The sequence below is a fragment of the Dasypus novemcinctus genome, chromosome 14 (genome assembly GCF_030445035.2).
Source record: "Dasypus novemcinctus isolate mDasNov1 chromosome 14, mDasNov1.1.hap2, whole genome shotgun sequence".
Taxonomy (NCBI): Eukaryota; Metazoa; Chordata; class Mammalia; order Cingulata; family Dasypodidae; genus Dasypus; species Dasypus novemcinctus.
Genome location: NC_080686.1, coordinates 64,467,485 through 64,485,407, shown reverse-complemented (window position 1 = coordinate 64,485,407; position 17,923 = coordinate 64,467,485). Strand labels below are relative to the sequence as shown.

General features: G+C 41.5%; 1 protein-coding gene across 10 annotated transcripts in view; it reads right to left on the bottom strand.

Annotated features, from left to right (window-relative positions):
* Positions 1-17,923, bottom strand: part of GRHL2 (grainyhead like transcription factor 2) — a 162,651-nt gene that overhangs the window by 60,012 nt on the left and 84,716 nt on the right. For all 10 annotated transcript variants that reach the window (XM_004476413.5, XM_004476414.5, XM_023584067.3 and 7 more), the window contains one exon: positions 5,779-5,873. In XM_004476413.5, the coding sequence (XP_004476470.1) occupies positions 5,779-5,873 (95 nt within the window). The remainder of the gene's footprint in view (positions 1-5,778; positions 5,874-17,923) is intronic.

Here is a 17,923-nt window from a genome sequence, read left to right as displayed (position 1 = left end):
ACAATTATCCACAACATCTCCAGGTCCCTCTGGTCCCACCAGACCTGTTGATCACCCTCAACCTCACCACAAAAGTTTGATAGCAGAAATAACACACAACTTATCTATGTCTAAGGTCCTTACTAAAATTGCAATGACTTCCTATTGAGAGGAATGCAGGAAAGAACTTTCACCTCTGATATTCTGAGCAGAGGCCTGGACTAGATGATGCCCTGAAGTCCCCTTCTGCAGGAGGTGAACTTTCCTCCATCCTGCACAGGCAGGGGTGCCAGGCTGGAAAGCAGCAAAGAAATAACAGAGGGAACAGAGCATATCAGATTACTGAATTACAGAAGATGCTTTTAAAATCATAGAGACAGAAAGATGGATTACTGATGATTTTTTTCTGTCTGCTTGTTTACTGGTGGTGGCAGCAAGGAAGAAATATTTCATTGAATGAAGATACCTCAAAAAGGATTGGCTGCAGAGGGATTAAAAAGTAGTTCGTGGAAAGATGCCTCCTTCATCTTGGGTAGTTTATAATCCATGGGAAAAGGGAAGCATAGAAATAGAGGAATTGGTATTGGTGTTCCTGTGAAAAGACGCAAAGAGGAAACTTGTTCCTCAAAGTTAGCACAAAGCGCTGAGTAGCATCTTAACGCTCATGTTATTCTCCTCTGGGTTCTATGAGAGACGTCTTTGTGGCACACCAAGGTTAGTTTAATCTTGAAATCACTGTGAACAGAGAAAATGGCATTGGACAAAACTAAGGGGCCCAGCATCAAAAATTTCCTTAGAAATCTGGGAGAAAGGGGAGCCTGTAATTAGGGTTTGCTGCTTTCCTGCTCTGCAGATGATGTCATTGCTAGGAGAAAGACAGCGTTCACTGCCAGGAATCTGAGCTCACCACCCTTCAATAACTGAATAGGGTCTTGCGTGGGAATTGCTCATCTCATGGATTAGCGGCCCACAAATCTACATTTTAGGTACCAGTGTTTGGCTGGGGGGCTGGGAGAAAAAAATTCAAATGGCTTTTGAAACAGGAATCCTGTAAGAGAACGTGGCACTGCAGTCCTCCCACTGGAATTTTATGGGCGGACCTTCATAATCTGCCAGCTCTGCTCTCCCATACCCGCCATTTTACAGCTGAGAAAACTGTAGCCCAGAGAGGTGAGGCCAAAGCCAGCTGTTGAGGCGCTGGGGCTAGTGCCCGGTTTTCTGAACCCCAGGTCCTTCTTCTGCATCACCCGTGCGCTACTCCCACCAATTCCCACCCAGATGTCCCTGAGTCACTCTCAGGCACCTGGGACACATCACATGGGCTTCTAGACTGCACAGACCCCGAGGGGAAGAATGTCCTGCTGGGGACTATTTCTGCTCTGCTTGTGTCACAGTGCGAAAGACACTCTGGTGCAACCAGCAAAACCGGTTATGGGGGGCAGACCTCAGGAACAGTGCTGCCCAAAGCAGGCCACATTTGAGACTGTTGAAATCCGGGAATTAATGCCCAAACCTCATTTCAATGAACAACTTTAACACCTTCCTTGGCCACATTTTTGCCTATAATTAAATTAAACTAAGTGATTAGGGTTTCACATCCTTTCCTTTCTTCTGTTCATACCAAATGAGTGGTAGAAATAAAATGTAATTTAAATATCCAAATAAATGTGGTCGTTCAGCACAGTCATCTTGGGAAGACATTCAGTGTTCTGAAATGCTGCTACTGTGACTCAAAGCATACTGGTGGTGAGTGTCTTCTGAAACTGCAAAGGTTTACAAAATCCTGTCCTCCCCCTAAAAATCTCATTTTTAACCCTAAAGTTTATTTATCCAACTTGGTGACATGTATTCACATTCGGATCCAAGTCATTTTTTAATATTTTGTATAAATATAAAATCCACCTGTAAAGATTTATCACCACCCTGGGCATTAGGATTACAGCAGCTCCCTTCCACAGTGCTGGCAAAAGTCGACCTGCAAACTCTGCCTGCTGCCTTGGTGGCTCTGCAAGGCCTGACCAAAGAAACGGAATGCGGCTGGTGCCTCCTCCAATTCCTCTCAGTCACAGGCCTGGCTGAGCTCTCCCACCACATCCACCTCCATTGTGGCAATGGAGATCTAAACTGCATGTTCAGTTGTCTGGGGGGGGGGGGGGTGCAGTTGGGAATGAAAATGTGTGTCCAGCAGGGCCAGGCAGGAAAAGTCCTGAGACACAGACAGCTAGAGGAAGCATTAGAGAGAGCAACCAGCAACTCACAAGAGCCAAGTGCAGACACTCAGACCCACGGCTGCCAGAATCTTTCATGTTCTAAGAAAACCTGGGGCATTTAAAAAATACATACATACATGCATGACACACATGTATGTGTATGCTCTGTGGGTCTGAGATTGTGCCCCCTGGCCACACAAATCACTAAATAGGGCCCCACCCCTGAGGCCTACAAAAGATGCCTGTGGGGATGTTACCAATAGAAATTAAAAAGCAAACGCACTGCTCCTGAGAAAAATTCCACAACCTGAAAATCAGACAATTCCAGTGTGAGAGGGACGCCCTTTACTTCCTGTTTTGTTGAAAGCCTCTTTTTCAACTACTACAGAATTTGTTTTTGTAATCTGCTTATTATAAAATCAATAACTTCTAAAAGAAATGTGTCTTTAGCTTTGCAAATTAAAAAAAAAAAATCCTCTCTGTCACCCCAATGAAATGGATTTAATTTTTTTCTTTAAAAGCCCTTCTAGTGGTTTGGGGAAAATTATAGTTCTTTTTTTATTACTTATTGAACAACCTAGACTGCATACAATGACAAGAACCAAATAGTCACTACAAATATATGTTAAACCATCCACAATAAGCAAAGGCAAAATATACCCCACTGTTATCTTTCAGAGCATATAAGAACTTAAGCTTACCTGCCTGAACAACACACGTACATATACATTAATTTAAACAAGAAGAGTGAGTGCCATATGAGAAATGAGACATGGCCTGATGGGCGACTCAACCCCAGAGTAACTACCACAGACCCTGAATTTTATGGCTAAAAGCCCCTTCTGGTTTATGCATTTTCTTTAAAAGGTCCCAATTGAAACACAACAGTTTGCACATTTACCCACTAATACTCATTACCTTGAACTGCATGCTAATGAAAATGATGGTGATGATTACAGCTCACAGTATGTAGCATGTTTTCATGTTGACAAAGCACTTCCAATTGCATGATCCCTTTGTCCTCCCAAGCTCTGGGAAGCCCTCTCTCTCACGGCACTGCTGTCCCTACACTGCTGTCACCTGCCTCCTTCCCCACAGCCCTGCAATCTACATTACACATCATGGCCCCAACACAAAACTTGTTATAGCAGAGACTTTTGGAAAAGACTTTTTTGGTTTGTTTTTTGTTTGTTCTGTTTAAAGGTTTGTTTTTTTTTAAGACTTATTTATTTCTTTATTTATTTCTCTCCCCTTTCCCCCGCCCCCACCTGTATGTCTGTTCTGTGTCCATCTGCTGTGTCCCCTTTTGTCCGCTTCTGTTGTTGTCAGTGGCACAGTAATCTGTGCTTCTTTTTTTTGTTGCCTCATCTTGTTGTGTCAGCTCTCTGTGCACGCGGAGCCATTCCCGGGCAGGCTGCACTCTCCTTCGCTCTGGGTGGCCCTCCTTAGGGGGCGCACCCCCTACATGTGGGCTCCCCGACGCGGGGGACACCCCTGCGTTGCACGGCACTCCCTGCACACATTAGCACTGCGCATGGGCCAGTTCCACACGTGCCAAGGAGGCCCGGGGTTTGAACTGTGGACCTTCCATGTGGTAGACAGATGCCCTAACCACTGGGCCAAGTCCGCCACCAGATTTATTTATTTATTTACCTTATTTATTTATCCCCACCCCACCCCTCATTATCTGCTCTGTATCCATTCACCGTGCATTCTTCTGTGCCTGCTTGTCTTCTCTTTAGGCACCACCAGGAATCAATGCAGGGACCTTCTAGAGTGGGAAAGAGATGCTCAATCTCTTGTGCCACCTCAGCTCCCTGGTGTGCTGCATCTCTTATTGTCTCTCTGCTACATCTCTTTTTCTTGCATCATCTTGCTGTGACAGCTTGCTGAGTGGGCCAGCACTCCTGTGTGGGCCAGCACTCTACTCAGACCAGCACTCCACATGGGCAAGATCTCCACTCGGGCCAGTTCATTGCGTAGGCTAGCTTGCCTTCACCAGGAGGCCCTGGATATCAAATCCTGGACCTCCCATATGGTAGACGGGAGCCCAATCACTTAAGCCACATCCACTTCCCTGTTTTGTTTTTAGAGAAGGAACTGAGGCACAGATGGGTCAGATGACTTGCTAAGGATTCCAAGTCCCATCCCATTATTGTACCCATAGCAGACTACCTCCTAAGTAGCTAGTCCAGTAATCCAACCTCTGAGAGAATGGGGCACAAAGAAAGAACTGCCTGCAGTCAGGCAGGAGTTTAGGAAAGGTACCCGCAGATCAGAGCAAGGTGAGATGGGGCATGCAAAGGGGGATGGGAAGAGGTAAGGAGAATGGGGTTAGCTTTATGAGGAGATTCATAAAGGGCTGAAAGCACAGGGCCTGGGTTAGGACATTTAAATGGAGGAGGAGTGGGCTCTAGAGACACTTTCCCAGTGGTCTTGTGTGAGGCCTGCTTTGTCTCGTGGCAGGTCCTACTTCCTTGCCTCAATGCTCTGAGCCACTGGAACATTCTCCCAGCTGCACTGGCACTCTCTTGCTGCTTGTCCATTTGGGTCACCTTTCATGGGCCTGAAGCCAATTACATTCACATTGTTTTATACATGAGTGAAATAAGACACTGAGCAATTCATCTTCTTTTGTAAGCCATGCCTGCAAACTCCCAACCAGTTTCCTTTCTCACCCAACCTTCCCCCTGCCAAAAGACAATAAAGCATTGAATGGAGTTGTTTACATTGACCTTTTCATTAGTTTGAAGACAAAGTCTTCTAACACCTTCATAGATGGGACATAAGTGAAGCAGAAAACAAGCTTAGATTTCATCTGGAACCTACCCTTAAGTGCAAAATAAGAATCAAGGAGAAGGAAAGGAATACTGGAAAAAGAGGGAGCATAGCAGAATGGTTTAGAGTTTTCATGAAATCAAAGAAACTTATAACTGGAAGGCAATTTTGGGTATCAGTGAGGCTACTTTCTTATCCAAACCAGTGCCAAGGTGGAAAGGTGTTTGGGACACACCCGGCCAGAGATTTTACCACTGTTATGTCCTAACATGCTGGCACCCCAGAGCAAGAGGGGGAGCTTAAGCAGCCAACATGGAAGACGGGGCTCGAGGTTACTATGGCTGTGCCTCAGTCTCATTCTGAGATCTGCAGTCCTGCTTCCTGCATCCCTCCATCACCCAAGCATAGGCCTAGAAGGCTCCAAGCCCCTTCCTGCCTCTGAAAGCAGCAGGAATCTGCAGGGCAGTTAGAAAAGCTTTTCTGGCCCAGCCTTGCACCATCCTAGCGTTAAGTGGAGCTTGGAGGTCTGGAGGACTTGGGAGAAAAATGCTCTTGGCCCATTCTGTGAGAGGCCACAGAGGAGCAAGCCCACACCCTTTTCTCCCATACACATCACCCCTGAAAAGTCAATTTAATGTGTAATTTAATTTATCTAACTTCTAAAGAAGGGTAATAGGTTTGTTTCCTTTTTTCCTGGCAAGTTAGCAGATCCTTCCCTACCTATAGAGGCTTTTATAAAAGAATCATCTGCAGAGAATGGACAGTTATTTTAAATGTATGAGCAATGAATCAATGTTATTTTTTCACTTACCTTTGCCTCTTCATTCACATCCCAGGTGAAGGAGACAGCATTATATGCAATCTCTTCAATGTTTCCAATTGTATTAAAACTTTCCTTATAATCCGCTGTAACAAAAAAAAAGAGAGAAAGAGAAATGGTTTAAAAGAGTAAAAGCTTCTTGGTGAGGTATACTGAACTGTCTTTTCCAATGAGTAAATTTAAACTGCCTATTCTTCTGACTGTTTCTGTGGCAACAGTTAAGGATTTGTGTTTCCATATACTCTTTTACTAATATTTACAGTATAAGAATAAAAGCATGCTCATCTATTAAAGGAGTAAAACAAGAGTCTTAACGGATTCGTTTATTAATTTCATTTGATTTACTAGGATTACAAAACTGTCAAAGTTTTTTTTTATCTTTCTTGATTTGCCCTGTCACCCACTCCCTGTAATACTCGCTTTCCTGACATTTTATTTTTGCCAGAAATGCCTGAATATTTCATAGGGATTTTTACTGTAGAAGAGAATATTCTGTTTATAGCCAGGTAATGGCATACAAACTTTTGTAAAGAAATTCCAGGAGTCTACAGGAAAGCTTAAAAAAAATTTCTTTCTGGATTTATTAATAGACACAGAGCTCAGTTAATCACACATGGGCACTATCTATCAACACCTATCTGGTTAAGGCCTCCTCTTGTTTTACTTCTTTACTTAGGTAATATTGATTTTATCCCCATTCTTCCACCCCACAAAGTCAACAGCAATCAGTGTGCCTGGTAAGTATTTTTATGAGAAATATTGGGTTGATATGTACATGCACATGGCTTAAATTTTCATAAATGGTGTTGTGCTATGGATAAGGTTGTCCGATTTAGCAAGTAAAAAAAGAGTACACTTTTTGAAAAAGAGAGGAAAAAATACAGTACACCCAGTTTAATTTGAATTTTCTTGAATTTCTTTGAATTTCATAGTGCATGGGACATAGTTATCCTAAGAAAATTATTATTTATCTGAAATTCAAATTTAACTGGGCATCCTGTATTTTACCTGGTGAGCTAACCATGTTGCTGATTGTACGCCTATTCTAACTATGGCTGCATGGTCACAATTTACTTTTCCACTGGCCCCAGAGATGGACCCTTCAGTTGCCTCCAGCCATCTGGTACCACAGACCACACTGCCATAACATCCTTATTGCTGGGAGCTGGACATCAGCTGGAGTTGATGGCAGACAGACCTGATACTCTCCAGAACAACCCTCCAGACCCATTCTCCCAAGTGGGTTACGCCAAGCTATACTCCCAAAAGAATCCTATTTCCCCATGTCCTCACCAAATTTCTACTTTTTGCCAATCAGATGCGTACAAAGTGGCATCCTATTGATGTTACAATTTGCATTTCTTCTACCACTTGTGAGTTCAAGCATCTTTTCGGCCAACCAGATGTCCTCTTATGTTACCAGCCTATTCATGCCCATTGTCCACTTGTCTATTGGTTTTCCCAGGGAAACTTTAGAACAAAACAATATATCTTTACATTTTAAATAAAGTACACCCACTTTTTACTTTTAACAAAAAAGCATATGTGTTCACCACAGGAAAATTCAAGAAACAATGAACAAGCAAAAAATATTTAAAGCAATCACAATCTACCACCCATAAACAACCACTATACAGACTTCTACATATACTTCATTTTTCCTGACTCTGCCTGTCTCCTTCTCTCCAATATATGTACACGTTTTAATACAATACTGTAACAATTATTTTTAATTTGTTTCTTTTAACAATACATCTTCAATATCTTTCCATGTCAACAAACTTATATAAAATTCCTTTTAATAGCCAAATACTATTATATGAGGTTTATGTCATAATTTATTTTGCTTTTTGTTGGTCATTTAGAAGATATCCAATGTTGCTATCTTTACCTTTATGGCCAAATATTCATACATACATAATTATTTCCTTAAACTACAGTCTCAGAAGTGGAATTAATAGGACAAAGGCAAATGTAATTTTAAGGCTTTTCATTCATTTGTCAAATTGCTGCACTCACAGTAACAGTGTATGAGTTCCTGTTTCCTCAAGCAGTACTGAACAAATATTTACCATATTTAGTATATTATTTTAATTTGCAGTTCATTGACTGCTAAAGAATTTAAACAGTAGTTCCTATGTTTTCTGGCTCTTTGTATTTCTTTTTTTTAATAAAGAATGTTAATTCTTTTTTTTTAAAGATTTATTTATTTATTTCCCTCCCCCCACCCTTGCCCGCCCTGGTTGTCTGCTCTCTGTGTCTATTTGCTGTGTCGTCTTCTTTGTCTGTTTCTGTTGTTGTCAGCGGCACGGGAATCTGTGTTTCTTTTTGTTGTGTCAGCTCTCCATGTGGGCGGCGCCATTCCTGGGCAGGCTGCACTTTATTTCCCACTGGGCAGCTCTCCTTACGGGGCACACTCCTTGCGCATGGGACTCCCCTCCGCGGGGGACATCCCTGCACGGCACCGCACTCCTTGCGTGCATCAGCACTGCACATGGGCCAGCTCCACACGGGACAAGGAGGCCCGGGGTTTGAACCGCGGACCTCCCAGGTGGTAAGCAGACGCCCTAACCACTGGGCCAAGTCTGCTTCCCCTTTGTATTTCTTCACATTCTTTCTCTTTATTTTAAAATTTTATTTAATTATTACAACAGTTTCCTGTTCTGTCTTTGCCCATTTTTTTCAAAAGGTATTCAAATTTTCTCACTGATTTTAAAATAAACATTTAAAGCCACAAGATAAAACATAAAGCAAAGGAAGACAATTTTACATTCTACAAACCTGTTCTTTCAGTGTGCCAGCCAAGCTCTTAAAATTTTGGAGAGGGAAGCAGACCACTGAATTTAGAGATACTTAATTTCCTGATTCTTCATAACTGTTTCAAAGGATAGTTTGGCAATTTTGTTTTTAAATTTTTAAAAGCACATTTTTAAAAAACAGCTTTAAGGTCAACTGTAAAGAAGAAAACAAGTATATCTTAAAATAAAAATAAACAGAGGTAGGGAAGCAGACGTGGCTCAACTGATAGAGCATCCGCCTACCATATGGAGGGTCCAGGGTTCAATACCCAGGGCCTCCTAATCTTTGTGGTCAGCTGACCCACGTGCAGTGCTGCAGCACATAAGGTGTGCTGTGCCATGTAGGGGTGCCCCACGTGCAAGGAGTGTACCCTGCGCACATGCAGAGCTGACACAGGAAGATGATACAACAAAAAGAGACATGGAAGAACACACAGCAAATGGACACAGCAGACAGCAGGGGGGATGGGGAGAGAAATAAATAAAAATAAATCTTTATAAAATAAACCAAGGTAATTTAGGCAAACACTTATCTTAGATCTCATTAGCTTACTGTATGATGAGGTTTTGTTTTTCTACAGCTTCTCCTCCTGAAAATTTTCCCTCCTAAAAAAATGTATTAGCTAGAAAGGAAAGGATTTTAAAAGCAAATACAATATCTCAGATACAAAACTTACTTTACGGGTCCCCTAATCTTAACAGGTCCCCTCTCAGTTTCTTTCTATCACCTTCATCCACTCACTCAACAAATGTATTGGTCAAATATTTACCAAGTGCCCAGAATGTTTCAGGCAATGTCCTCATGCTCAAGCAAGAATGGTAAACAAGACTAGGTTCCTGATTTCATGATGTCCAGGAGGAAACAGAATATGAACAAGTAGAGAAATAAATAAGTGAACAAGACAATTATTTTTAATCAAATTGTTTATGCAAACAACAACAAACCAGACTGGCCAGGCTACTTTTGGTTGGTGGTTACTTACCTGGTTTATATCATAGCATATGTAAGTATTTTGTTTATTTATTTACTTGTTTATCACCAGCATTTTCTTTTAGTTATATGTTATATGAAGGCAAGGGACTTGTTGATTTAAAATACTGCTGCCTTCTCAGTGCTTAACATCATACACCTAAGATGCATTCCATAAATTACTTTATAAAGGACAAGGAAAACTAAGAGGCTGATGTCGCACACTCCCTCTCCAGTATTATGTAATCAACCCTATATCCTACTCCATCTGTGTCCATCCCTACCTGGAATCCCTCCACCTAAAGTGCTTAGCCTGATACCTGGCACAAAGTAAATGATCAATAAATACTGCCAGTTTAATAATCTGATGTTTTGTCAACTCTTGTCCTTCTCAAGTGATCCCTTCTCTGTGTAAACTTTCCTGCCCTTCTGGTCCCATTTTTTTCTTTCGTCTCTAAGTTCCTGCTTCCTCAAACCTCTACTAGACAGTACATCACACTATGGTGATGGTACACAGCCTGGGTCCCTGATAGCTTCTTGAGCATGAGTGCTGTACCCCCAACTAGATTTCACTCCTGGGATCCAGTCAGTCCTTGGGCGAGGTTGGAAAACACCCCTGAGCACCCAACCCAGCACAGCGCTGCAGGGGCCCAGGAGGCATCCTCGTTGATTTGCCGCAGGGACTGCAGGAAGAACCGAAGAGTGTTTTCTAAATCCTGATCCACTTCTTTTTCCACGCACAGCACCCCAATAACATTATGTTTGTGCAGGCTCTGCTCCCAGAATGGAGTTCCCACTGAAGGCAGAGGCCTTCACAAAAGATTGTGGGAAGAGCAAGCAAACCCTGTTCACCATCTTCTCAAGCTCTTTAGGCCCGTTTTTGAAATTTTTAGCCAAACTTACTGAACACATATTGAAAGAATGTGTGTCACTGTAACAGGGAAGTAAAAATGTTTCCACCAAGGCGATTATTAGTCAGATCTGTGACGAGGAGAAAAATCTGTGAAACCAACAAGCCAGTTGACCAGCTTCCCACACTACACACATTTTTTCTATTTGAGGCTATTTAAAATACTGGGGTTCCACAAAGAACTACATCTGCAGTTATCCTCTCATTTTACTGACAAATGGACTACCAGGCAGGGCCAGCCGCATGGCTGCTCCAGTGGCCCCTCGGGAGGGTTACCTCCCTGTCTTTGCCTTCACCTCAAAGGTGAAAGATATTTCCCTTGAAGATGGAGTTCCTCTTAAACACTGTGTGGCTTATAACCTTCCTATGTTTCTAAATTTGTTTCCAGCCTGAACCATCTCTGCATCTGGGCTGGGGAGGCTTTCCGTGGGCAGGTTTCCTTTATTCAGCTTTCTGCCATGTCATCTGGGAATGCACAGACATATCCTTGAATCTTATTCATGAGTCATTAGGGTTCCAACTTGTCCTTTCTCATTTCAGGAAAACCCGGTACTCCCTGCAAGGAGCTCAACTTCCCTTTTACTTAGTCATTTTTTCCTACCTTTTAATGGGTTTTCTTAACGAGCTGGGTCAGGCTTGATAATCTTCATATAAATGCACCAGGTCTTGCTTCTGAAACTCTACCCGCTGGTGTCCATCTACTGTCTCAATCACTGCCTAAACTCCTTTCCATGGTGGAGTTGATGGTTCTGGCCCTTGTCAGCCTGTGACTCCAATGCAGATTATTTTTATTTAAGTAAATTGCCTTGCATTTGCAGCATGGAACTTGCTTATGAATTTTCTGCTCACTCTAATACCTTTGAAAACCTTCCTGAAATTTCCAAGTTGGCTTAGCATTCTGCTGTGTGAAGAGGTTAGTGTCACCTGCAAAACTGGAGGTTTCATGGTAGATTTGCTCCAAGAGACAAATTTGAAAAATCTTGGATAGTGTTAATCTTGGACAGTTAATACATCTCTATTACAGTAAGTGTTCATCTATACCCTTTATCTCTAGTCTCTATAGCATTCACCTGTAGATGCTAACAAACCCCTTCATTATCATCAAGGTTTTCTAAAAGACTAAGCAGCTTATCACAATATGTTCCTCCACATGCATATTAGGCCAATGAGTGAAGTGTTAATAGACATGCCTCGTGTTTCTGAAAGCTGTGCTATATATCCTTTGATAAGTGTTGTTTGCTTCAAGTTTGTATGACTCTTAATATAGAAATAAAAACTCAGCAACCTGTTGTTAAGACTTCCTTAATTTATTTCATTAAGAAAGTTCCTCAAATACAAATTTTGTAAATATTGATATTTGCAAGCAGGAAAGGGTACTGTAGTGAGCTGTGATTCTCTCCTATGATTGCAGAATGTGTCCTTTGAGTGACTGGCTTGTGCTAGCATCATGGCCACTACAGCTGAAAAATAACCACCACCCTTTAAAAGTTTTATAAAGCACATAATCATGGACATTAAATTTTGAATAGACATTTTCTTCCTAAAATTGATAAGGCAATGTAAAAACTATATGTTTTATATTCTGGTTTGTAAGCAGCTCTACCATACTAATATCTACTAGTGAGAAGAGGGGGTATGAATAGGAAATGGCTTGATATTAAAAAAAAAAAAAAGGCATGCTAGAATGAAATCATTTTTGATGGCAAGTTTTTTTCTAATATATACCAGCCAGAGATGAGAAAGTAGTTCTTATTAATCTGACTAGTCCAATACTAAGGAACAACCCTAAAGTACAAAACTAGCATGAAAGACCGAAAAAGAATGAAAGCATGGGGAGAAGAAACGAGAATATGTCTAATGAAATAAAAATGAAGTTGAGATCTTTGTTAATGTCTTTTGCTAGTCATAGAAGTTAAACTTCCAAGGTCCTGTCTAAGGCTACATGTCTTTGGAATGCCAGGGTGAGGGGCACAGGAATGCATGGCCATGCACAGTCTCAGGGCCTGACAGGACGCCCACCAAAGCTATAGAATGAATGTTTCTGGATTCCCATATCTTATAGGCTTAGGTGGAAATTCTATAGGAGTGTTTCTCAAATGTTGGCATGCATCAGGATCACATGGAAGACTGGTAAAATGGCCAGAGTTTGGGCTCACTCACAGACATTCTTATTCTTACTGAATAAGAATCTTACTGGGATATAGCCAAAGAATTTGCTCATCTGGAGACCACACTTTGAGTAGCGCTGTTCTACAGCCAACCTAAAAGGACTGAGTCCTTTGGTGCATTTGGTTCATCCCACAAACAGCATTAGAGAGCACTGCACCTGTAATTAAGACTCTATGCCAACTATCAATGGAGTCCATGTGACCAGCTGTTTTTCTTTCCAAAAGATCTGCCCTCTTGGATGGACACAAACATCCCTTGAAGGAGGACCAAGCAGTTACTTACATGGTGAGTCTTAGGCACCCCGTGTTTCAAGGCAACCAGCTGCTTGTTCTCATGCAGAATCCCATTCTGAAACAGCCATCTCTTGAGTAAGGGCAATGTCATTTCCTGACATTAAAATGCAAATGCTCCTGGGATAATAACTGCCACAAATTGAGAACTTGCCAAATGCCAAGTCTGTGCCAAGCTTTTATGAACATTACCTCATCTAATCTTCACAACCATGCTGAGGTACGTTATCAGCTTCCTCTTTTCTACAAAGAAGTTAAGCCTCATGTAGAGAATCACATGGCTGGTAAAAAGTCAAACTGTGATTGGAATCCAGGTCTGTTTGATGCTAAAGACCATACTTTTAACTACTGCCTACATTTACCTTGCAAATTAAGAAATAAAGTGGCACCAAATACTTACAGAGAACTATTGCAGCAAATTCTATAGTAACTGGCTGGCAGAGAAACAAAGAGGGGATGGCAGTTTGATGAGGCAGGGAGACTGAAGGTTTTTTGGAACTTTGCAAATTCCTGGACAAAGAAGTTCAAGGTTAGGGTGCTGCAATAGCAAAGAGGCAAACAAGAATGCCTCTCCATATCCAGGAGGCACCCTGAAGATGGGCAGAAACATTCAAAAGTTAGTCATTCTTAGGAAACAAGTGTGTGGGGGATAAAGATAATAAACTCTGGTGTTTTTCAGCAAAGGATTACTGAACATGTGTACATGTGCAATGCTTTACAAATGTGTTTCTGACAAGTTATTTTCTGCCTAGAAATTATGGGATTCGATTCTATTTTAAATGCTATGGGAAGCATGATGGGGAATCATCTGGTTATTGTACAGCCAGAGGGGTGTTGATGCAAAATACCAGAAATTGGTTGGGCTTTATAAAGGGTATTTATTTGGGGTAGGAGCTTACAGGCCATAAAGCATAAGTTACTTTCCTCACTAAAGTCTATTTTCACATGTTGGAGCAAGACAGCTGCTGACGTCTGCGAGTTCAGGCTTCCTGGGTTCCTCCCTTCCAGGGTCTTCCTTCGCTCTGGGCTCAGCTCCTGTTTTCTCCACAAGGTCGGCAGTAGTCCAAGAGACTCTCTAGGCTTTGCCTCTCTCCACAAGGTCAGCTGTAGACTATCAGGCAAACGGCTCTGTCTCTCTCCCTGGGGTTTCTGCCGTGTCTAAGGAGCAGTCTCTATTCCTCTGTGTTCTTTTCCTGGCTCCAGCTTAAGGTTTCAGCATCAAACTCCAACATCAAAACTCCAATATCAAAAATGCCCAGCATCAAAAAGCTTCAAATCTGTCCTTTGCCATGCCTTTTATGTGGACCTAATGATGTGGCCCAATCAAAGCCCTAATCATAAATCAATCATGCCCAGTAATAGACCAGATTACAAACATAATCCAATATCTATTTTTGGAACTCCTAACTACATCAAACTGCTACAGTTATCTTTTCTTTTTTTTTTTTTTTTTGCATTTAATCAGTTGTCTCTTAATTAGGATTTTTTAGTCTTTTAAGATTTATTTTATTTATTTCTCCCCCCCCCACCATCGTTGTTTGTGCTCTATGTCTGTTCATTGTATGCTCTCTGTGTCGGCTCGTCTTTTCAGGAGACACTGGGAAACAAACCCAGGACCTCCCATGTGGGAAGGAGGCTCAATTACTTGAGCCACCTCCGCTCCCTGCTTGCTGTCTCTCATTGTTTCCTTGTTGTGTCTCTTTGTTGAGTCAGCTGGTTGCACCAGCTCGCTGTCTTGCTCGTCTTCTTTAGGAGGCCCTGGAAAATGAACCTGGGACTTCCCATGTGGTAGCAGGTGTCCAACTGCTTGAGCCTCATCCCCATCCCTGTTAATAGGTTTTTCTAATTCTTCAGACTTGTAAATGGCTTTCTTTAAACTGGGTGTATATGCAAATGTGATTCTGGAATGTAGTCAAAGGAAATGTTAATTCTTTCACCTTAATTAAGCCTCCTGTGCTTGTTAAATTATAACTACCTCTTTTAATTATTTTTGTATATGTTGTTGGAGATTAAAAGAAGTGGTATAATTAATATAAAAATTGCTCCTCTTCTAAAGGGATTCTGTCTGGACTAGTGAAATAATGAACCTGGAATGCTGAAAATGGCTCAGGCCATGATTGATTACCCATTCAGTGTGCATACACCACAGTCAAGTAAGATGCTTTTTTAATAAGCCAAGAACTCAGCACAGTTTATATATTTGGGGCCATAATGCTAAAATCAGTCCATTTACAGCGCAGCCATCCAGGCACAGGGAAAAAGACATCTAGTGGTGGAGACATGTGGACCTGAATTTAATTTTCACAGGCTTGCTCTCACCAAGTGATGTCTATGAGTTCCTAAACATTCCTGGACTTGTATTTTTTCATCCACAAAATAGATAATGTCTAAAAGAACAGAACCCTGATCATCCCATAGTGGATGATGGAGACCAGTATTAATCCCCACTTTCCCTCTCTTGCCTCCCCCCAAACCTGTGCACCCCCCTATCAGCAAAGGTCAAATAGGTCAACCCAAATTCAGGAAACAGTCAAGGGTCATTCTAGGATTATTAGCTCTGACTTGAAAAAGGTACAATAAATAAACCCTAGTCTAAGTATGTTCTGAAATTTTTTTTCTGTTTTTTCAAGTCAAAGAAGCAACTTCTTAAACCTGAATGACTTGCAAGACTTCTCTAAAGGGTTTAACAAGTCAGAGGTAGCCAGGATTTCCTTCAGAGTAGTAACACTTGAGCTGATTTTTTTTTTTTCTCTCCCTTTCCCCACTTTTGTCTGCTTTCTGTGTCCATTCGCTGTGTGTTCTTCTGTGTCCGCTTGCATTCTTCTCATGCAGCACTGGGAAACTGTGTCGCTTTTTTGTTGCGTCATCTTGCACCAGCTCTCTGTGTGTGCACTGCCACTCCTTGGGCAGGCTGTGTTTTGTTCATGCGGGGCGGTTCTCCTTGTGGGCCGCACTCCTTGTGCATGGGGCTCCCCTATGCAGGGGACACCCCTGCGTGGCACGGCACTCCTTGTGCATGGCAGCATTGCACGTGGGCCAGCTCACCACACGGGTCAGGAGGACCTGGGGATCAAACCCTGCACCCTCCATATGGTAGGCAGATGCTCTATCAGTTGACCCACAACTGCTTCCCACTTGAGCTGATTTTTAGAGGCAATAAATATATTCTCATCATTTGGTCCTGGACCATGAACAAATAACAGTAACAGCAGCCACCATTTTTTGAGAGTTGAGTGTGTGCTAGTCCCTGTGCTAAATAAACATACTTCACAAACATTACCTCATGCAATTCTCCCAACAACCATTAATGGTATCTATTTTTATTATTTCCATTTTGCAGATGAGGAAACAGATGAAGACATCAAATACCCACTTCCCTCCCCACCTCCTAGTCACTTTGATTGTAAGGGGCCAAACTGGGATTGGAATCCAAGAAGTTGGATCAACATATCAACATACAAAGTCAACATTAAAAGTCACAGCTCTTTGATTTATGTGACATACAACCTCTCAAATGAGCATTTTCCATACAGAATCCAGAATAACGATAGCTAAAATCATGCAAACATAATTTGTGACTCATAGAGTGTGACTGGTACACAACGACTCTTCAATATTATTAAAGCTGTTATTATTAATCTTATTATCTACTCTCCACGGCTTATCATAATGTCTCACAAATATCATTTAAGATGGAATCTTTCTTGGAATTTCCTCTTCCTCTTTTAGACTGAACCTATTATTTTATTTACATGTGATTAATCTTCCTTTCTTAGAGAAGAAATTATATAGGCCAATGCCATGGCTTTCAAATTGTATTACCACAAATCTAGAGTAAGAAATACATTTTACATTGGAACCTATCACTGTGCTCCATGCATGTTAGTATTTTTTATGCTATTTGATTTCATTTTGTAAAATACTAACCACAACTTTGATTTCAAATATGACAAGCCATATCCTGTGCATAGACACATAAATGCACATCCATAGATATCTATACAGGCACCAAGTCTTTAGCTCCAAATTTAAATCAGCTTGGATGGGCTTCAGTTCTTCTCATCAGTCAGTGTAACTCAGTGAGACTTCATTATATATCTATTTTATGACTGGTCCATAAACTTAATTCGTGAACCACGCAAAACTCAAAACTACCCAGCATTTTTTAAGTTTCCTGAATGAAGGCAGGAATGGCACTTTGATAAATAAGTTATGCTTATACACTGCGTGAACTACTCATTTTTTATTCTACTTTTCCATTCTTCATTTCACTGCTTAATATATTAAAACTCTTGAGGGATGGTATGAGACCAAGAAGTTACAGGCACATGGGATTAGCAGTTACTACCCAAAGTGGTTAATCACCATCATCAGCTCACACCTACAGACAAAGCTCTCTCGAGCATAATCGTCTTTTGCCATTCCATATGATTACAGGAACAGCAGCCCTTCCTAGCTCCCTATACATAAACCAGCCCTCCATGCCCCACTCAGGAAGGCCCATTAGAGTGTGAAGGAGAATGATATTATTATAGGGCAAAACTTGAACCACTTCTAATTTGTAAAGGAAAATTGAACTCTTGCTCAAGTGCTAATACTTTATTATTATTAAGAGTACTTGAAAATTGCTCCACTATGGTAAGACATTCCACTGTTTCTCTCAAAAATCGTTTCTCCTATCAAACAACCCTCAGTGTTAAAAATACTTCTCAAACACATATAATTGTACTTTTGAGATGCAGACTGAATAGATTCAAACAATAGAAATGACTTTTTGGTGTCACTGGTGGTACAGTAAACAGACACATTACAAGAACTATAAATCCTCCCATGAGTTATTGCTTGCTGAATCCTCAAGCTGCATTAAGGTTAACCTCCATTTTCAACCTCCCCAATTACCCTGACTGCCCAACCACATACACTGAATTCTGTTTAACAGATTTAGGGAAGGTAAATCTGTTACCCTAGGGACGGGGATGTACATGTGGGAGTGGCGGTG